Source organism: Lactuca saligna, chromosome 7 (genome assembly GCF_052625555.1).
Source record: "Lactuca saligna cultivar CGN05327 chromosome 7, ASM5262555v1, whole genome shotgun sequence".
NCBI lineage: Eukaryota > Viridiplantae > Streptophyta > Magnoliopsida > Asterales > Asteraceae > Lactuca > Lactuca saligna.
The window spans coordinates 38,645,279-38,666,106 of record NC_136423.1 but is presented as its reverse complement, the minus strand read 5'-3'; the positions used below and the strand labels follow the sequence as shown (position 1 = coordinate 38,666,106).

General features: G+C 34.3%; 1 protein-coding gene and 1 pseudogene across 3 annotated transcripts; one reads left to right on the top strand and one right to left on the bottom strand.

Annotated features, from left to right (window-relative positions):
* The first annotated feature begins 365 nt into the window (after window positions 1-365).
* LOC145004333 (uncharacterized) lies at window positions 366-6,070 on the top strand. 3 transcript variants are annotated; one of them, XM_078963223.1, is made up of 13 exons: window positions 366-618; window positions 1,492-1,940; window positions 2,038-2,263; window positions 2,355-2,650; window positions 2,791-3,426; window positions 3,518-3,612; window positions 3,697-3,762; window positions 3,867-3,955; window positions 4,050-4,481; window positions 4,558-4,632; window positions 4,738-4,808; window positions 4,875-4,932; window positions 5,010-6,070. In XM_078963223.1, the coding sequence occupies exons 2-13, from the start codon at window positions 1,528-1,530 to the stop codon at window positions 5,742-5,744; spliced, it is 3,192 nt and encodes a 1,063-aa protein (XP_078819349.1). In that variant the 5' UTR covers window positions 366-618; window positions 1,492-1,527; the 3' UTR covers window positions 5,745-6,070. The 3 variants fall into 3 exon arrangements, with proteins under 3 accessions (XP_078819349.1, XP_078819350.1, XP_078819348.1); XM_078963224.1 differs by having other exon boundaries at window positions 1,406-1,940; window positions 3,706-3,762; XM_078963222.1 differs by having other exon boundaries at window positions 1,406-1,940.
* Window positions 6,071-8,202: 2,132 nt separating this feature from the next.
* LOC145006615 (monolignol oxidoreductase AtBBE-like 15 pseudogene) lies at window positions 8,203-9,946 on the bottom strand (annotated as a pseudogene).
* Between the last annotated feature and the right edge of the window lie 10,882 nt (window positions 9,947-20,828).

Genomic DNA, 20,828 nt, shown 5'->3' with positions numbered 1-20,828 from the left:
CTCCAAGTTTAGTGGTTTAAGACTAAACCCGTTATCACATTGTTTTCCATTTCGTTTTTATTATTTCTTACTGATAAAATTACACAAATGATCCTTATGGTTGGTAGAACATATCACTAAAAGTCTTTTTGTAGAAATTTTAATATGATTGATCTTTTTTCAAACTTAAAATGTACACAGTGAGTCATTTCCTGGCAACGATGCGTCTTTTAATTTTTAAACCTGAAAACAGACTAACCATATTATAAAGTCAACAAAAGACTTATAGTGATATTTTCTGTCTAACTACAAGGACCATTTATGTAATTTTGTCTTTCTTATATCACGGTCCGGTTTGTTTGGGTAAAATCGTAATTTCACAAATAGCCAACGCATCTCCGATCATAGGCACTGGGGAGGGCGCTGCCATGGCTTCGAAACGAACTTTTGATTTATTTTATTTCTTCTTCTTTAAGCTCCAGACTCAACAACACATCTAATAATTATTATTAGAATCTTTCACAAAAAGAAACCCAAATTCTCAATAGAACCTAACGTTAAATTCCACAAGAATTCGATTAAGCTTCGTATAAACCCTTAAAGGACGAATTCACATGCGAAAAGTAGTTGCAACTAAAGGTATCTACGTCTAAATCTGTATACGCTGTTTTATTTTCTTATCTAATTAATTTCATCTCACCGATTTACTTGTGGGTTTGCAAGATTCTGATTGATTGAATTTTTAACTCGTTTTGTTCGTCGATTGGACTTCTAGGGTTTCAACTACCACGAATTTGTAGAAATCAGGCGTCTAAAGTTTTTTTTTTTTTTTTCTTTTTAATGATTTGGATAATATTTAATTTGTGCGTATTTACTAAACCCGAGATCAGAAGTATATGTATGATTGTATTCTGATTTGGATACCCTCTAAATACTTTCCGCGTTTTAAGGATTGATATTTACTTGATGTTTATGTCGATCAAAGATTCATACTTAATAGATAGACATAGGGATTACGAACTGGGTTATCGTTGATTTGTTTCAATCGAGATCAAATCGTCTTATGAGCTTAGGTGAATGCAAGAACCTCTGATCGGCCTTTTGATCAAGATCAATAGAGATCGTAAATCTTCAGTGCTCAAGGGATAAATTTGTGTGCTTGTCTGAGTTTGTTCCATGTTAGATGTGATATGAAAATTGGCGTGTGCTTGTCTGAGTTTGTTCCATGTTAGATGTGATATGAAAATTGGCGTATCATTCTCATAATTCATACACCATCTACTAATCATTCCTATTTCAAGGTTTTGGTAGTGTTTTAGTATCATTCTGATGTTTTTCCATTGCAACAATCTGATCAAAACTTTCTCCTCTTTGGCTGGATTAGTTATGAAGATCTGATGAATATACTTTTTTTATTCTTGTTTAGGCTTATTCTATAGCAGTCAAGATATTGAACTTTTGCTTTCATGTGCTTTGGCACAACAGTATTGTCATGCACAACTGTGTTGACAGGGTTTGCAACACAGATAATGCATACAAACTGGTGCAATGGCGTCATCTGGTAAATTTGATCTTTCATCTAGTAGTAGTCCAGGTAGACCATTGTATACTTCCGGGAAGCGTGGGTCCCATACAGCTCCATCAATGGAGAGATCAACCAGTTTCCGTGAAAACATTGAAAATCCAATCCTATCTTCTCTTCCAAGCATGTCAAGAAGCACTGTAAATGTAAGTCAAGGGGAAGTGACTAATTTCTTCCAATGCTTGCGGTTTGACCTTAAGTCAATGGCTGCTGAATATAAATGTAATCGATTTGGGGATTTCAAAAGACTTGCAAGTGCTGCACTTTGTGCACCAGATGATTCACCTTCTGGTTTGTTAAAAGGCAAGTTTCCCTCTTCATCACCTGAGAATATCAAAAGACTTAAAGTTGGTTTGCGTGAATCAACCATCAAAGCCAGGTGAATTTCTTTTATAGCTATTCTGTTTGTTTCCAGGGGTGTAAAGTGTAAAAACTGTAAATTTATTCAGTTTCAATATATTTTGTTCACTTGATAGGGAGAGAGTGAAGATTTTTAGTGATGTATTGTCAGTAATGAACAAGTGTTTTCCAAGTATACCCTCGAGGAAAAGATCTCGACCAGATGCTTTTTCTGTTGGCAAGATGAGTACCCAAAGCCATGCTCTTACTAGTGGTTTTGAGTATGAGCAGCAGAAAGTTGAAGAGAGGGGCAAAAATGTCGTTCCCAATAAACGAACCAGAACTTCTATGGTGGATCAAAGGGTTTGTATCTTGTATCTTGTATCTTTTACATGTGTTTCCTATAATTGTGTTTGGTTTTTGAATTTTTTTTATGATGTTTTGGGAATTGTAGGCAGATGTGAGACCAAACACTCCTGCAAGATCATCTGGATCTGTAGATAGGGAAAGAGAAGTTCTAAGACTTCCCAATAGTAATGTCCTTCAGGGTGAGGAAAGAGTAATTCCAGTTGTAGCTGATGGATGGGAAAAAGCTAAAATGAAGAAGAAACGCACTGGAATGAAAGCTGATGCTTCTCTAAGTGCAAGCTCAGTGTCAGCAAAACCTATTGATGGAATCAGGGATTCCAGAGTGCACCCAAGGAGTCTTCTTGATGCTAGGTCAAGGTTAAATGATTCCCATGGCTTCAGGTAAAAGGATACTTAATGTCTGTAAAAGGGTTCTAAATCTTTCCATTATTTCCACATACTTAAACTCAATTACTTACCAATTCCAATGAAATGTACAAGATAATAACTCTGATTCCATTCCAATTCATATTGTGACATAGGCCAGGAGCTGTGAATGTGAGAGAAGACTTCATTTCTGGTAGTTCCTCTTCTACCCCTAAATTGCATGCAACTGCACGAGGTCCAAGATCAGGGACAGGTGGCATACCTAAACTGCCACATGGACAGAGGGCAACTGTTTCTAATGGCATGGAGTCACAGTCACAGTCACCACATGGTACAAGTAAGAACCCTAGTGCCATGGGCCCCACCAACCGTAAACGTACTCTATCAACACCAACACAGTCATCATCGCCACCTGTCGCTCAGTGGGCTGAGAGGAGGCCTCAGAAGATCTCACGTACTGCAAGGAGAATGAATCTTGTCCCTGTTGTATCCAATGATGACGTGTCAACTTTGGGTAATAGTGATGCAACTGTTGGTGAAAAAAGACGAGGGTTTGCAAAAAGATTTCCTAAGCAGTTCAAGTCAAAGGTTGACCATACGTTATCAGAAAGTGAGGAGTCAGGGGCTGCTGAAGTAAGTGAAGAGAAAGGTGGATCGAGTGTTCAAAAGATGTCTAATTTAGTCCTTTCAACAAGAAAGAATAAGTTCATGACTGGTTTTGCTTCTGCAAGATCTATTGGAACAGCAAAACAACTTAAAAGTGGAAGACTTGGTGTTGATAAGCCTGAAAGGTTTTTTTCTTCTTACATTTATATATCAATGCATCATCTCTATAAATCTTTTAACTTTTTTTCATGTTCATATTTTATGAAATATTCACAGTAAAATAGGCCGGCCTCCCACTAGGAAACTCTCAGGTCGGAAAGCTTATATGAGACAAAAACATTCTTCCATTACTACCCCTACAGATTTTCTTGGTATATGAAATGTTGACTATTCAGTTACTATCATAGTTTTTTTTTTTGTTTGTTCCTCTTTTAACCATGGTTAGTTTCTATTAGTTACTTCAGATGATGGGAATGGAGAGCTTTTGGCTGCTGCAAATGCTGTTATCAATCCTAATCCTGGTACTGTTCTGTAGTAGTTTTAATTTTAACCATGGTTAGTTTCTATTAGTACTTTTAACCATGGTTTAGTTTCTAATAGATGGATTGGTAAATTGTAATTGCAGGTTTTGTTTCATCCAGTCCTTTTTGGAGTCAGATGGATCGACTTTTTGGTTTTGTATATGATGCTGATGTGGCCTACATAAAGCAAGAGGTGATTGTTCTTTTTAGGTCTGTAATATATAACATGAATCCTGTCTCATCAGTTATCATCAATGCAACTTCAACTCTCTTTAACTTTTCAACAGGGAAGCATACGATCTACTGTTAACACTGCAAATTCAATAGATTATTGTGATACACAGTCGAATGGAAGTTTTGAACCTCCAAAAACTGAAACAGAATGCAGTAGTGAATCCTCAGAACATGTAATGTCAGGAACTTCCCTCTGTCAGAGGCTTCTTGCTGCTCTAATTTCTGAAGAAGATGACAATCATTACACCTGGCATGGAAGTGATGTTTATGAATCTGCATTTGAGCCTGAAACAGATGGAAGTTTTTTAAGCAGTTACAGGATGGATTCACCATTAAGAGATACAGGTTTTGATGATTGCTACAAGGGTCTACTAGTTTCAGAACCTACTGTTGTAACATGTTCTCAATATCAGTATGGAAACATGTCCATGGATGAAAGACTTCTCATGGAGATTCATAGTCTTGGACTCTATCCATCACCTGTGGTATGTGTCTTTTTCTCTTATTCACATGCATTTTCTTTCTTGAATAATTTATTTACTTCAATTTTTTGCACTTCAGCCGGATTTAGTACAGACTGGAGAGGAAGATGTCAGCATAGATATCCGCAGGCTGGAAGAAAAACATCACCAACAGGTAAAAAATTGTTGAACATCATGGAATTTGCTTTTTGGATGTAAGGGTAAAATGGTCATTTTAGTCTGTTTGAGAAGAAACAGACCTAATAGAGTTGAGTTACAGGTTTCCAGAAAGAAAACTCTACTGAACAAGCTTTTAAAGTCTACTGAGGAAGCAAGGGTGTTACATGAGAAGTAAGTGTTTTCTTGCTTGACTTTGACTTTGACTTTTTTGATTCTTATTCAAACATTTACTTGTAGGGAATTCGAACAACTTTCTCTTGAAAAGCTCACAAGAATCGCTTATCATAAATACATGGTAATGTATAAGTGCATGATTATAGAATCTTTAATAACAAAAGCTTTTAATTTTGAATACCCTTTTTTAATGTACAGAATTGTTGGGGTCCAAATGCACCCGGGGGTAAAGGTGTCAATGGAAAAATGGCAAAGCAGCTTGCTTTAGAGTGTGTGAAACGGACATTAGACAGATGTCATGAATTTGAAACAACTGGAAAAAGCTGCTTCTCTGAGCCTTTATTTATGGACATGTTCCTCTCTGGATTATCCCACTTTAATGATAACACAAACACACAACAAAGCCCTTCATTGACCAACTTTGACTCGTATCCACCAGATACACAAAACCATTCATCTGATCAAGGTAAAGAGGATGATGTCTGGCCAATCAGGAGTAAGAAGCGGGAATTATACCTTGATGACGTGGCGGGTACATCTACATCATCTGGAAAAGGAAAGAGGAGTGATAGGGAAAGGGAAAGGGAAGGGAAAGGGAATGGAATCAGAAATGGAGGTCCTAAAATCGGGCGACCCACGGTATCTGGGAACGGTGAAAGAAAGAGTAAAGCAAAGATAAAACAGAAAACAAGTCAGGTATCTTCAGTTCCGATTCCGAAGGTGGAGGAGAAGGAAAAGAATGAGTGTATGTTATTGTTAGAGGATCCACTTGATTTGTCCCACCTTCAACTCCCCGAGTTTGATGTGGATGTGGGACAAGGGCAGGACATAGGTTCATGGTTGAACATTGGGGATGAGGTGTTACAAGATGATGACTTTTTGGGACTTGAGATTCCAATGGATGATTTAACAGATTTGAATATGATGGTTTGAAAATGTTGTTGTTATGTTGTATAGATGATATTTTGAGTATACTAGTTACAGTCACAGTCACAGTTACAGATAACCAGTTGAGTCGAGTCGGTGTTTTTACTTTTTAGGGTATGATTCTTTTCGAAAGGCGTGGAAAAGTGAGAGGTGTTTAAGATAGGGAGGTAAGTTAGGTTGTAAAAATCTTTTTTGCTACCTATATATAAAGTGTATTATGGTTGTAGCATTTAGTGATTAGGGCACAATGGCTCTTTCTTGTACATGCAAATTACGTTTATAATAAGATCAATTCATTTATAAGGCAATACAAAAAGGCATGTTTTAATGTTTGATGGTTTATACTTGTTCTTTTCTTTTGAAATTTGTAGTATCTTTTCTTTCTGTTTATTATTGGAGCTGTTGTCGCAGCAGCTTATATAGTCAACTCTTTTAAATGCGTAAGTAGAAGTGAGATCACTAGGAAGAGATGTGGTATGTATCATTCATCATCATGATCAATCCATTGATTGTCTGAAATTGTTTTTTGATGGTTTGTGAAGTTGTTTTAGCTTTTTCTTTTTTTCAAAAGGTTAAGCTTGTTTAATTGAAAGGTAATGCAAATGTATTTCTAAGTTTAATGTGCAAAACAAAGTTCTTATATTATATTATGGGCTTATTGACAATAAAGTCATGACTCTATGTTTTTAACAGAAAATGATAAAATACGGGCAATTGTTTACAAAAAATGATAAGAAACCAGTAATCATTTATATATTTTGGATTTTAATTGGTATCTTCATGAAAGTCCTTAGATTTGCATTCATTAACGATAAAATTGTTTTTTTAACAGATTAGGACAACATTTTTATCTTACTATGATATTGTAATAGTATTATGTTCCTGTAATGATAATATATTCTTTATATCCGAAAAAGTATGATTTTACTTAATCCGTTAAAAAAACAATTTTATCGTTAATGAATGCAAATCTAAGGACTTTCATGAAGATTACCAATTAAAATCCAAAATATATAAATGATTAGGACAACATTTTTATCTTACTATGATATTGTAATAGTATTATGTTCCTCTAATGATAATATATTCTTTATGTCCGAAAAAGTATGATTTTATTATATTATTTTTGTCTAACAAAGAGTATTATCAATGTATTCTTTCTGTTTATCATACATAGAGTATTATTTTACTACAAAATTATTGTCTTATTTTTTTTTTATCACTGACATAAAGTATATCTTACTATAATTTTATTGTATTCAATATATCTGATAGATGAATGATATTATCCAACTATAATTTAACTATATTCTCTATGTCTAACAAAAAATATCATTTGCCTAAAAATATTTGTTTTTCTCTCATTTTCGGATCGAGGTTTGAATCTTATAGTAAAACAATACTCTGAGTAAATAAATACAATTACATAACAATAAATAACACATGAGACAAAAAGAATACAATAAAATTGTAATAAGATAATATTGTGTGTCATTTTCTGTTAAAAAAATGTTATTAACGTTATGGTCAATAAGCCTAAAATCCAAACTTTTTGTGAAACCGGCTGAATTCCCAAATATATAACTATTAGTGGCTTCTTGTTTTTTCCTTTTAAAAAAATAAAATCACATGTTAATGAAATGAATATTCTCGGAATTTTCAACGATATTCCAACATGAAAAACACATTATATCACTTTCACGGAGAATGAACACGAATACAAAATATTTACTACATTATTGATGAGATATATCTTGATTATGCTACATTTGTGAAAGCATACACATATCCGCACGATGAAAAATGAAAATATTGAAAACAACATGAGAATCGGCTAGTAGGACATGGAACGGGCTTTCAGAGTCCTCAAAAGGAAATGACATGTAGTGAAACATACGGCACGACTTTAGGATCATGATAAAATACACGACATAATGTACGCTTTTATCAAAATGTCGGACAATTTGTACATATAATCTGAATGACATACTTCATACGTACCAACAAGTTGTACCTAGAACCTATGAATACATTTCAAGAGTTATTGAAATACAATCTACTCAAATGTGCAACTATTTTCGAAAAGATATGGAGCATATATACAACAAGAATCTTAGCAACAATAACGACGACGCCAACAAGTAATTTTAAGTTTTAATTATGTAATTTTTTAATCATGTAGTTTTTATTTTTAATTATGTAATTTTTGGTTTATTATATTTTTAATTTCAGTTTTAAACCTTATTATTTTTTTAATCTCAAATTAGTAAGTTTATTAAATAATTGAAAAGTAATAACTTGATAAAATGGAGTGGTGATTATCCTATCATTAGATATATAGCCTAAATGCCCTTATAAGAGTTTTGTTTAATTGAATCAAAAGTTTTGTTTAACGTGAAATAAGAATTCATAACGAATGCAAGTTCATACACCAAAAAAAAAAAAGAGAAAAGAACAACTCCCATCCAAATTTTTAACTTGATTATTTGTCGTCTTTCATTTCTAAGATACACAAAACATCGATTTTAACCTCACTTGTCAAATACAAAGCAGATTTATGAGAAAAAAAAAATGAGAAGGTGACTTTAAATCAAAAACCTTTCCCTGGAAGAACAGGAATGCTCTGTTCATGTCTAAAGAAGTTATCAGGATCAAACTCCGTCTTCGCCTTCACCAACCTCATGAAGTTATCTTTATAGTACCTTCTTCCCCATGAACTTGCCTTCTCAAAGCTCGTATTATCGCCATTCTTGTCGTTCATTCCAAGATCAAGATCCCTGTAATTCACATAAGCTTCTCTTGGATCCATCGAAACATACTGACCCATGTACTTGTAAAACTTCCTGATCCACTTATAATGCTTCTTCATCGCTTCTTTTTCCGGCACCGACCAAATGTTCACATACTGAATCTTGAAAAGCACACCGTTTCTGTGAGGAAACGGCGTTGATGATTCCGAAATCCTCCCCATCATTCCTCCATATGGATTCCAGATCATTAATGGGTTTTCTTCATTTAGTAACCTTTTCCAAATCCCCTCCAATCCAGTTTCTGGAATTGGGTGTTTCACAAAATCTGATTTTGCTTTGAAGTAGTTCAAGAAAGCTGGTTTTCCGGTGAGGAGGAAGGTGGTTGGTACGGTGGTGGGATACCCGGCGATGAACATGACCGATTCCAACCAACTCATTTCGGAACAATCGGTTTTCTTCAGACCCAGTTCGGGAAAACTACTGTTCATGATATCAAGAAGCCGGTCAACTCCTCCAAGAAAGAGTGCATTATAAGTTGTACTTATGGTTCTTTTAGTTGTACCTGAAATATCCATGGGATTGATAATAACTCTGACAAAAAGATCATCATCAAAGTTTGGTGCCACTTGTTGCCATTTGTAAAGAATTTTAGTACAACCTTGTTCCAATGTTTTTTGAACATTGAAAACCGTAACTATGGCAGGGACAGGTACGAGTTTTAGTTTCCAGGAAAGTATAACTCCGTAACTACCTCCACCACCTCCACTGATAGCCCAAAACACGTCCTCGCCCATGGAAACCCTGTCCATGATTTTTCCATCGGCGTTGACGATTTTCACATCTAATGCGTTATCCACCCCTAGTCCGTATTTCCTCATCATGGACCCGTACGCGCCGCCGGTGATATGCCCACCAACACCTAGGCTCGTGCAAAGCCCTGCAGCGATCCCATGCGTACTGCTCTTCTCAGCAACTCGATAATACAGTTCACCAACAGTCGCACCGGCTTCGACCCAAACAGAATTGTCATCAAGGTCAACGTTCACGTCACGCATTTTTGACATATCAATCATAACAAAAGGCGGGTCCATAGCAGAAGTGAAAGATATTCCTTCGTAATCATGACCACCGCTTCTGAACCGCAAATGAATGCCTAGTTTTTTCGCACAGATAACCGCGGTTTGGACATCGTATTCGTTCAACGGGGTGAAAATAGCTTGGGGCTTTGGATACGAAGGTGTTAAGCAACGGAGATTTTGGGCGGTGGAGTTGAGGAGGGTTGTGAAGTTAGGGTTGTTAGGGGTGAAGAAAGTATCGGGGACTTGAATGGTAGAAAGGCATTGATCGAAAGTTTGTTGAATTTGTGTTGAAAATGAAAAATGAGCAAATGAAAGTATTACAAGTAATTCAAGAAATCTAGAGAGGAGAAAATAAGACATTTTTATGATGTCTAATGAGTGTGTGTGATGTTCAAAGGAGAAAGGGGGTCAAACATATATATTTGAATCTTGGTTGACCAAAATGTATGCACATGCCATGCATATGATGCAATATGGTATTATTGCAAATTAAGAATTGTGTTAGTTAGAGATGTGGAAAAAACTAACCATTTTAACAATTTATGGCTATTTTATTAGATGCATTATATATAGAATAAGTTTATTTTTACGTAAGGTATGTAATAAAAATATTTAAAATCAAAGTTTAAATACATGTATTATAAAAATATTTAAAATCAAAGTTTAAATACATGTGTTATAATTTATGACCAAATAATTCATCATATTACATAAATATAAATTTGATTTATTAATAACAACTTTTTGTTTGATAACCAGATTTTTATCTAATTATAAAATTATACCATTGTCTTTTTAAACATTGCTTTTGAAACAAAGTTTTTAAGTATAGATAACTTCAAAATATGCTATTGTACAATCAATTAGCCAATAACAGGAACCTAAGTATTATAGTACTTGCTAATCCCATTACAGTGTTAATTGGCGTTTGTAATATACTTCAACATTAATTTGAGACAAAATTTCAAGGTTTGTCCAAGTTCTTCTAAATACTATATTACTATGCTATTGTCTTTTTTTTTTTTTTTTTTTTTTTTAAACTAGAGTAGATTTCTTGATTGCCTTTACCTTTAACATTTATATATATTTTTATAATTATTCAAATTTTTATATATATATATATATATATATATATATATATATATATATATATATATATATATATATAGAGAGAGAGAGAGAGAGAGAGAGAGAGAGCAAATATGAAAATAAAATTACTATAATTAGATAGGACAAAAGAGTAAGTTACTAAGTTAGACTTTTTATCATTGGGGATTAGTGTCATTAAATTTTGCATCCTACCATGTGGCTTGATTCAGGGGTTAGTATCCACAAAAGCTGTTAAAGGAACAATAATGAATGGTGTATTTATGTATTGTTATATGTTTGTTTTGAAACCACAATCTAATCTATTCATGATTTATGTAAATAACAATAAAATGATTGAGTTTTGTTTTGAACAACAAAAAAGTGAATTTTAATAGAGAGATAATGTAACATGACAATAAGACTGGAGGGTATGAAAGGGATGTTTCCCTTATTTTTTGTGGGTCGCACCACTATTTTTTTCACTTTTATTTTCCTCATCTAAAACCCAAAGAATGGGCGAGAAGCTCCCCTCACTACTTTTTTTATTTTTTTTTAAATATATTTCATGCATATATTATACTTATTTTGTAGGGAATTAAAAACTATGGATTTTAATATATTTTTTATATTTTTTTTGTAGATATATAATTTTATAAATATTAAAAAAATATAAAAAAAAACTGCCCAATAGAACGAGGAGAGAGAGTGCGTCACTCCCTCCCCCCACCTCTTTCCTGCAGTTTGCTTCTCTCTGCCAGGAGGCGGTGTTCCAGTGAAAGGGAAGCCCTCCCGCTCCTCTTTCCCGCTCCATACCTTCCAACCTAATAGATATGACTATATTGATATTTTTAATGATTAAAAATAAGGATATTAACATATATATCTGTTATGAATACATAAATTAATAATCATCAAGTTTTTGTGTGTTGGGAAAAAATATTTTTTTTTTTTTTTGGAAATTTTGAAATATTTCAGACTTATTCAAGACAAACAATTTTTGTTTTATGTTTGTAAGCTAAAATAACCTTGTGAAATCTTGAATATATTTTTTATTAGAAGTACTTTAATGGGGAACCGCTAAAACCGTACCCAATACCCGACCAAAATTGGGTCTGAAATAACCCATTTCGTAAAAATTAGTTATTTTCTTTAAAATTATGTTTAGGCTAGTTTTGTTAATGTCCCTTAAAAGAACTCAAGACAAAATGGATAATTTATAGCATACTAGTCTATACATCAATTTATTATATTTTAGAGTAAATACATGAATGGTCCCTATGGTTTGGTATAATTTGAATGTTTGATTCCTAATTTATTTTATTAACTCGGAAGGTCTCTAATGTTTGTTTTTGTTGCGTGTTTGGTCATTATCTTACCTAAAAAGACTATTTTGTCACTGATATTTTAATTTATTTAAATATACACATCCTCAACCCCACTTCCACCTCACCTTATTTTATCTTACCTACCCCACCTTATTTAAATAAATTAAAAAAATTAAGGATAAAATAGTCTTTTTAGGTAAGAGAGAGAGAGAGCAAGCGTGCAACAAAAACAAACTGTATGGACATTCCAAGTTAAAAAAATAAGTTAGGAACCAAACGTATAAATTACCCCAAACCATAGGGACCATTCGTGTAATTTACTCTATATTTTATTTTGTAATTACTGAAGTGTTTATTCTTATTTTCCATCATTTTTTTTTATTTTCAGTATGAATTCAAATATATCATTTAGATCGTCTTATTTTATATGTATAATGATTTAGACTCCAAATATGCTTTCTTTATATCATTATATAGTGTGTTTTTTATATTGATATAAACTATGGTTTTCGTACATCATACTGTTCAAATATGAAATTTATAGACGTTAGAATACACAAAAATTTATAAGATTGTATATTATCTTCCATTGACCCCGATGACCTTACTCCTTAAGCTATTCAGAGTGGATGGATTTCCATGCGTGAGGAGGTGACTTGGCACCCGTGGAGACGCGTGAACACTTCCTCTAGGGTGGGTGGGTTGGGTGTGGTGTGAGTGGGTGGGTGGTAGGACGGACGAAGATGTGCGTTTTAATTGGTTGAGCTTAAATTTGAACGTTGACATCTTTTTTGACCGTTTGAAAGCATTTAACAAAAAAATATTCATTATTAATTTAATTTTTATCTATATATACACTCATTTTCAACATTTTTAAAAACAAAACACACACATTCAACAAAAAAATGGATAATTTTTTGGTGTAATTTCTTCTTCATCCAATGATAATTCTGATGACGATTTGGTTTTGCATACACTATTGTCTGCAGAACAATACAAGGTACGTGAGAGAGACGAAGGTTCACAGGGCGAGAAGAAGCGTAGAAAATGGATCAATTAGGATTGAGAGGCGGAAAATGAACTTTTGGTATGTGATTATTTTGCCCCTGATAGTTTATATGATCTATCGAAATGTGAACAACGTTTTCATATTAGTAGAAATGTATTCTTTAGTATAGCTAAAGATTTGGAATGGAATTATGAGTTTTTCCAATTAATATGAGATGCTAGAGGTAAACGTGGTTTTATTACAATACAAAAATGTACGATCGATCTTAAACAATTGGGATATGGCATAGCCGCAGACGCATCATATGAGTATTTGAAAATGTTTGAGAGAACGGGTCGAGACTACACATATCTTTTTTGTGAGTATGTTATAGAGATTTACCGTGACATATACTTTCGACATCCGACTAAAAGTGATGTTGAACAATTGTATTTCGCGCATCAAGCTAAATATGGTTTTCCAGGGATGCTTAGTAGCATTGATTGTACATATTGGGAATGGGCAAATTGTCCGAACGCGTGGTGTGGTCAATTCACTCAAGGTGATCATGGGGTGCCTACTGTTATATTAGAAGAAGTTGTTTCACATGAAATATGGTTTTGGCATGCATTCTTTGGTATGATGGGTTCAAACAAACCTGAATGTGCTCCAAGTGTCTCTGTTATTTATCAATATTTTGTAGGATAAAGCATCAAACATGTCATACGTTGCGAATGAAAATGAATATAGTATGGGTATTACCTAGGTGATGGGATATATCCAAAGTATGCTACAATTATCAAGTCATATTTATTTCCGACTGATGAAAAACAAAATTTTTTCAAGTTAGCACAGGAATCTGCAAGGAAGGATGTGGAACAAGCGTTTGGAGTCCACAAACAAAAGTGGCACATAATCAAACATCCGGCACAAACATGTGATAGGGAAAAATTGAGGACGGTGTTGATTGCTTGTGTTATTTTACATAACATGATAATAGAAGAAGATGATAGGGCTATTTGTTAATATACCTCGAACGATATACTTAATCCACCTGCTGTAATACAAGTTGACAGCCCGACATACTTCTTAAGGGTTTTGAAAGTACAAAACCGTCAAAACACATCACAGTCTACGTCACGATTTGACCGATCACATATGGGAAAGACAATTCCAAGGTCAAAATGACAATGAAGACAATACGAATGAGGACAATGACGATGAGGCGGATGAGGTCGGTGACGACAACGACGACGAGTAGTATTTTTCTATATTTTTTTATGTATCGTTTTATTTGGTATGTTTTTGTAACACCTCAAATTTCAAACCAAAATTTTTATTTTTAAAATACCCAAAATATTATTCATAAACCAAGTTATCGGAAAAAAACAAGTATCAAATACAAATCCTCATCACAGAATATCAGAGTGCCACAAAATGTCCGATCACAAATCTCCCAGCGTGTGTGTATAATCAGACATTCGCCTTCTCGCGATCGTCAGAAGTACTTGAAACACATATAATCAACAACTGTAAGCATGATGCTTAGTGAGTCCCCCAAAATACCACATACAACACAACATGAATAAACATATATGGGTTATCAGCAACCCTGGGGACTATCAGTAGTCCAAATGGGCAAACAGTACGCCCTGTGGGTTATCAGCAACCCTGGAGATTACCCGAAGTCTAAGTCACACATAAACAACATAACACAAAATAATAGCTAGACCCAACTGGTCATCACAGGTACTGCTATTCTATCATACATGTAAGAATAAGGGAGAAGACTCACCTAATACTGATGACAGATAAATCTCTCACCCGAACTGACAGAACTAGACTCCGCCTAATAACACAACAAGTAACCGTAGTCAATTAAGGTCATTATCCCGACTCACAAGTCCAAATCCCACAACTACGCTCCTTGAGGGCAAAAAGACCATTTTGCCCCCTTACATGCTCCAAAACCCTAAATCCTTGACCAAAGTCAAAAGTCAACAAAAAGTCAACCGCCCAACGCGTATGTTGGGCGTACGCTTCCTATGCATTGTGTACTCGAAGAATCAGATGGGTCGGGGTTAAGCCTGGCTACGCTGGGCATATCCAGAAGTATGTTGGGCATACGCCGACTGATCCCAAAATCACCCCTAAAACATCTTAATCATTAAGACTTGCAATCCAAACATAGATCTGACCTCCATAAAACGTCTTAATCTATAAATCACTGACTTTAAGCCATTGCATGGCTAGATAGGTCTCAATACACAAAACTCTAACTTCTACAACACTTTAAGTCACTTAACTCATGCATGAGCCAAGGAAAATGATCAAACAACCATTTTATGGATCTAAGCACTGTAATACATTTAAAAGGAAAACCAATATGCTCTGGAGTACTCCATACTCACAAAGGTCCAAGATCCTCACTCACAAGGCTAGGGTTCGATATCTAGGGTTTAGAAAGGAGGGAGGCTGATAAGAAATGTACAAGGGAGGCATAAAGTGGATTAAATAGGAAGCAAACCCTAAATTTTAGGGTTTAGGAATTGAGCTAGTACGCCCCATGTACCATATGTACGCCCAATGTACTAGCATGCATCTCATGATTCCATGGTTCGATCATGTACGCTACGCGTACATGGCTTAATGCAAGGCTTTTGTCATAAAAGGCCAAATATGAAAACTTTAATTAAGCCAATGACTAAAATGAAAATACCTGAAAACCTGATGTTACAATTATGTTTTTTTTTGTAGTTTAAGTTTTAAATTTTTATGTTTTTAATTAATAAAATGTGGTTTTATTTTTTTTATGTTTTTTAAATATTTATTTATGTTTTAAATTATGTTTTTAATTTAATTTAATGCTAAAAAAATAATAAAACTTAAAAAAAATATATGGATAGGTAGAAACTAAATGCCGCTTGGTTGGTATAGACTTACAATTCTAGTACTTCAACTTTCATTTTCATAACAAAATGCCCCTTGGTTGGTAAAATACAAAATTTACGTGTAACTTTTTCAAATATAGGCGTGTTGAGTGTTGACGTTCAACCAGCTAACTCGTACCTAACACATATTAATATTCTTGTAGAAGCAACAAATAATATTTTTAAAATGTGTATAAGCAATAATTAATTTCCATTATTAACATTAACACATGCGTTCCATAATGCATATCCACATTGTGTAGAGTTAGAAGAGGTAAGAAATTCTTAAGGTTTAGATTAGAAAAAATATGTTTAAACCGAAAAAATGGCTACAATGTTAGGTCTTTATGAATATAACCATTGTTTAAATGATTTTGAGAGCCAATAGAGATCAACTTATATAGAATTAAGTGACAGTTCATAATGAATATTTATAATAATGAGTTTGATCACAGACACAACAAATGACGGAGTAAAGGGTCCTGTAAAAGTGGCTAATCATCATATAAGATAAATTTGTACTTATTAGACAAAATATGTCTAGTCTTAATTTTTCATAACCTTACTACTTTTAGCAATATAAGATAAATTTGTCTTAGATAAAATATGTCATACTCTTAATATTTCATAAACTTACAATTTTTAGGCATCTCAAAGTCTTTTTACACTTATCTTATTTTTTGTTACAATAATTTCTAATCTATAGATATTACGGGCTACAAAAATTTAGGGTTACATACGGAAGTTTATGGTTCTTTTACAACAACAACAAAAAAAAAAAGATCTTGTTACTTACAAAAACTTATTATTGAACAAATTTTGAAAGATGGAACTAGGGGTGAGCATGGTGCGGTTTTTGGCTAAAACCGAACCGAAAACCGCAACTTCAGTTTTTTGAAGTTTAGAAACCGTATCATTCGGTTTTTATGCGGTTCGGTTTTTGCGGTTTTTTTCTGGTTTTTTTACGGTGGCTTTTTGTTGGATTTTTTTTTGTTTTAGTTTTGCATTTTTACTAAAACTCAAGCAACTTAGCGAGTTACTTTGACTCGGATGAGGTGTGCTGATTTTTCATCCCCAATGTGAGGAGCTCAAGATTTTTCATCCCCAATGTGAGACTCTTTAAAAAATATGGGTTAAAAGCTATAGACTTAACTTTCTTATATAAAATGTGAGAGTGGTGAAGGATTTAATTGTTAACAAATATCAACAATTAATATATTATATGCTGTGCGGTTCGTTTTTTTGCGGTTTTTGCAAGACTAGAAACCGCACCGAACCAAACATTTTCGGTTTTTGCAAAGCTAAAAACTGCACCGTCGGTTTTTTATTTCGGTTTCGTTTTTTCGATTTCGATTTGTGGTTTGGTTTTTGCTCACCCCTAGTTGAAACCGTTGCAATTGTTTTGTAATCAATACGCATAATACTTCATATTTTAACATTTCAAAGATTATGAACAATTCACATACTAAGTATTTGCTTAATTTCTTATCTTTATGGATTAAAGTATTCTGTTGTACAATATCATGGTAGGAGCTTCAAATCCTTATAAGGGGATCAAGCTTCAAGGTTGGAGATGTCGTTGACAGAAAGTGAAGTTAAGAATGCAATATGGGCTTGCGGTTCCGATAAATCTTTGGGACGGTTGTACTTTTGCGTTATTTAAACAGTACTGGGAGTTGATCAAGGATGACGTCTTGACGTTTGTTATTGAGTTTTTTGATACAGGTAAGATTCCTTTTGGATGTAATTCTTCATTTATTATGTTAATCCCAAAGGTCTCTAGCCCATTGGTGGTGTCCGGTTTTCGTCTCATTAGTCTTATCAGTGCTCAATATCAAATTATTGCAAAAGTTTTGGCACTTGCATCGCTTCGGTTATGGACACGATTATTAGTTGTGAACAATTTGTTTTTGTCAAAGGGCATCAGATCATATATGGGCTTCTCATTGCTAAAGAGATTATTGATTGGCACAAGAAATTAAAGAAGAAACTTATGGTTTTTAAAATTGACTTTGAGAAGGCTAACAACTCGGTGAATTAGGAGTATTTGTTTCAGGTTATGTCTTTCTTGGGGTTTGGGTCGAAATGGATTTCTTAGGTGCGTAGCTGTCTTTTTTCAGCCAAGGCCTTGAATCTTATTAATGGGAGTCCGTCTTGTAAGTTCCTGTTGCAAAGAGGTCTTCGGTAGGGGGACCCCTTATCTCTTTTCATGTTCATTTTGATTCTGGAGGGACTTTATGTTGCGGTTACGAATGCTATGGAGGCAGATTTATTCCAAGGTATTAAGATCTGTAATCAGAATATTTCTCATTTTTATGCGGAAGATGCGTTATTCATGGGTGACTAGTCTATATAAATTATTGCATGTTTAATTCGGCTATTAGATTGTTTTTATTGTGCTTGTGCTTATGGTATGAGAATAAATATGTATAAGTTTAAATTTTTTTGGCATTGGGGTCGATTTTGAAGAGGTTACCTCCCTTGCTAATTTGACGGGGTGTACGTTGTTGGTGATTTTAGTGTCACCATGTTATTTTAAATAATTGGAACTAACATGTGAGCTAAGGGGTTTCATGATTTGTACTCTAATACATGTACGAGTTTGTGCGGAGTGCACGCATATATAAGATCAAGTCAGAAGCCGGTTCGACGACTAGTCGGGGGTCCGGGGGTAGCGCCCCTTTGGCGGGGTCTAGGGGCAGCGCCCCTAGCGGAGTCCAAGGGGCAGAGCCCTTGGCTGGGATGATTATGGTAAAATTAACGAAATTCTTTAGGGTGATTATGGTAAAACTAACGAATGGAAAATTCAATTTCTTGAGGGTGATTATGGTAAAACTAACGAATTTCTTTAGTTTTTGGTAACCCTAATCCGGATTAATATTACTTGCTTCCTAAGCAAGTAATGACAGCCCAACCCTAATGAAACCCTAATTGTGTTTAGTATATAAACAACTCTTCGTTTCCAGAAGAGGAACGTTTTTAGCTCTCGTTTTCATCACACATTCACAGAACCTTTTAGCATAATAGCTTACGTTTTCTGTGCCTAGAAACGTAGGTATCCGCTTGGATTATCCTAGATTGAATTTCTTGTAACCCAGGCATAGGGTAGAAATATCAGTTCGGAAAGTGATATCACGATCCAAGCTCGTATCCAGATCTCCACCGCAAACCCTAATATTCCCAACATACATCGGCTAAACTTCCTTTTTTTTTCTTATTTGGGTTTACCGATGGGGGTTAGTATGATGACAGTTAAAGGGTGGAAGCCAATTGTTGAGAAGTTTCAAAAAAAAAACTTTCTTATGGATAGCAAATATGTTATTGATTGGTGGTAGATCGGTCTTGATCACTTCAACTTTGGGTTCTTTGGGGAATTATTATATGTATCTTTTTGTGATGCCAGTTTAAGTAAAGAAATGATTGGAATCGTTACGAGCAAAGTTCTTTTGGGTTTTTAATGGGAATTCGAAAAGACTTTCGTTGGTTAAGTGGAATATGGTTTTGGCGTCCAAAGAGAAAGGAGGGTTCGACTTTGGTTGCCTCGAGGCTGTTAACCATGCTTTGATTCAAAAGTGGCGATGGCGTTTTTTTAAAAGAAAAAAATTCTTTATGGGAGAAGGTGTTCTCATCCCTCTCTGGTTACACGAGTGATTATATTTTTTTCTAATTCCAGAGATATTAATTCAGGAGTGTGGCCTCGCATCATTGGTTCTATAAACACTATGCACAAAAGAGGAATTATTCCTTACTCTTGATTTCGAAAAAAAATTGGGAACAGGAGGAGTACTCGATTTTGGTTAGATACTTGGGTTGGTGGTGTTCCTTTAAAAGATTGTTTTAAGGTTGTTTAATCTTGAACATAACCAAGAGTGTTCTATTCATGATAGATGGGTTAATGGGTGGTCTTGGTCTTGGAGTCGTCAAGTCGTCAATCTGATGGTGGAACTTTACAAAGGTAAATTGTTGATCTCCTTGTTCTCGTCGGAACTTTTCAACTAAGTTATGAGGAAGATGATTGGCAATGGGAGTTGAATGGGATTATTGGATTCACAGTGAATGATGTTTGGAAAGTTATTGATTATCAATGCTTGCTTGATGGTAATTATGAAAGTAGATGAAATCGTTTTGTGCATAGGAAGGTGAATATTTTTACTTGGTGGATGATTTTGGATCGTTTACCTATAAGGTGGGGTTTAAGTCTTAAATGTTTGGATATTCTTTCTTTGCTTTCCCGTTATGTTTAAAATAGGTGCAAAAAATTGATCATGTCTTGCTTTTGGGCGAAGAGGTTTCTTGTCTTTAGCAAAGGGTGTTTAGACGGGTGGAATTGGTGTTCCCAGGTTTGACTATTATACCAGAATTGTTTGTTTGGTTGGAAATAATTTCTATTTCTTTAAAAAGGAAGGCGGCTTGGAGTCAATTATTCAGACGACTCTTTGGGTGATATGGAATTTCGTAATTGTGTTATTTTTGGAGAGTCGCTTTCGACCAAAAAAATTATTTTTCATGATGAAGTTGATTTCTCGTTTAATTGGTTTGTTGCTAGGAACATTGAAACAAATGCTAGTTGTATTGATGGATTTAAAAATCAAATTTTAGTTGTTTCTTTATAATTTCTAGTTTTTTTGTTAGTTTCGTTTTATATATTTCACCGGTTCAAAAAAATCCTACAAAATTATATGCAATATCCAATGTATAGGGATGAATAAATTTCAAGAAAAAAATATTTTACTCAATCTTACATCCAAGATTATTTTTAAGACAAAACTGTAAAAATGGTCCTTATGGTATGTATTTTTTCTGAGGTTTGGTCCAAACCTTGACTTTTTTAGATTGATGATACTTTTGAGTTATTTTGTATGTAAAAAAGGTCATTCCCCAAATTGAAAAGACTAAAATACCCTTAATATATTTATTTTTCAATTTTAT

Excerpts from the sequence above, each read along its gene's own strand:
- LOC145004333 (XM_078963223.1), top strand. The coding sequence starts at position 1,528 with ATGGCGTCATCTGGTAAATTTGATCTTTCATCTAGTAGTAGTCCAGGT. Across the intron at positions 4,482-4,557 it reads GACTCTATCCATCACCTGTG|CCGGATTTAGTACAGACTGG; the intron begins GTATGTGTCTTT and ends TTTGCACTTCAG. Across the intron at positions 4,809-4,874 it reads GCAAGGGTGTTACATGAGAA|GGAATTCGAACAACTTTCTC; the intron begins GTAAGTGTTTTC and ends ATTTACTTGTAG.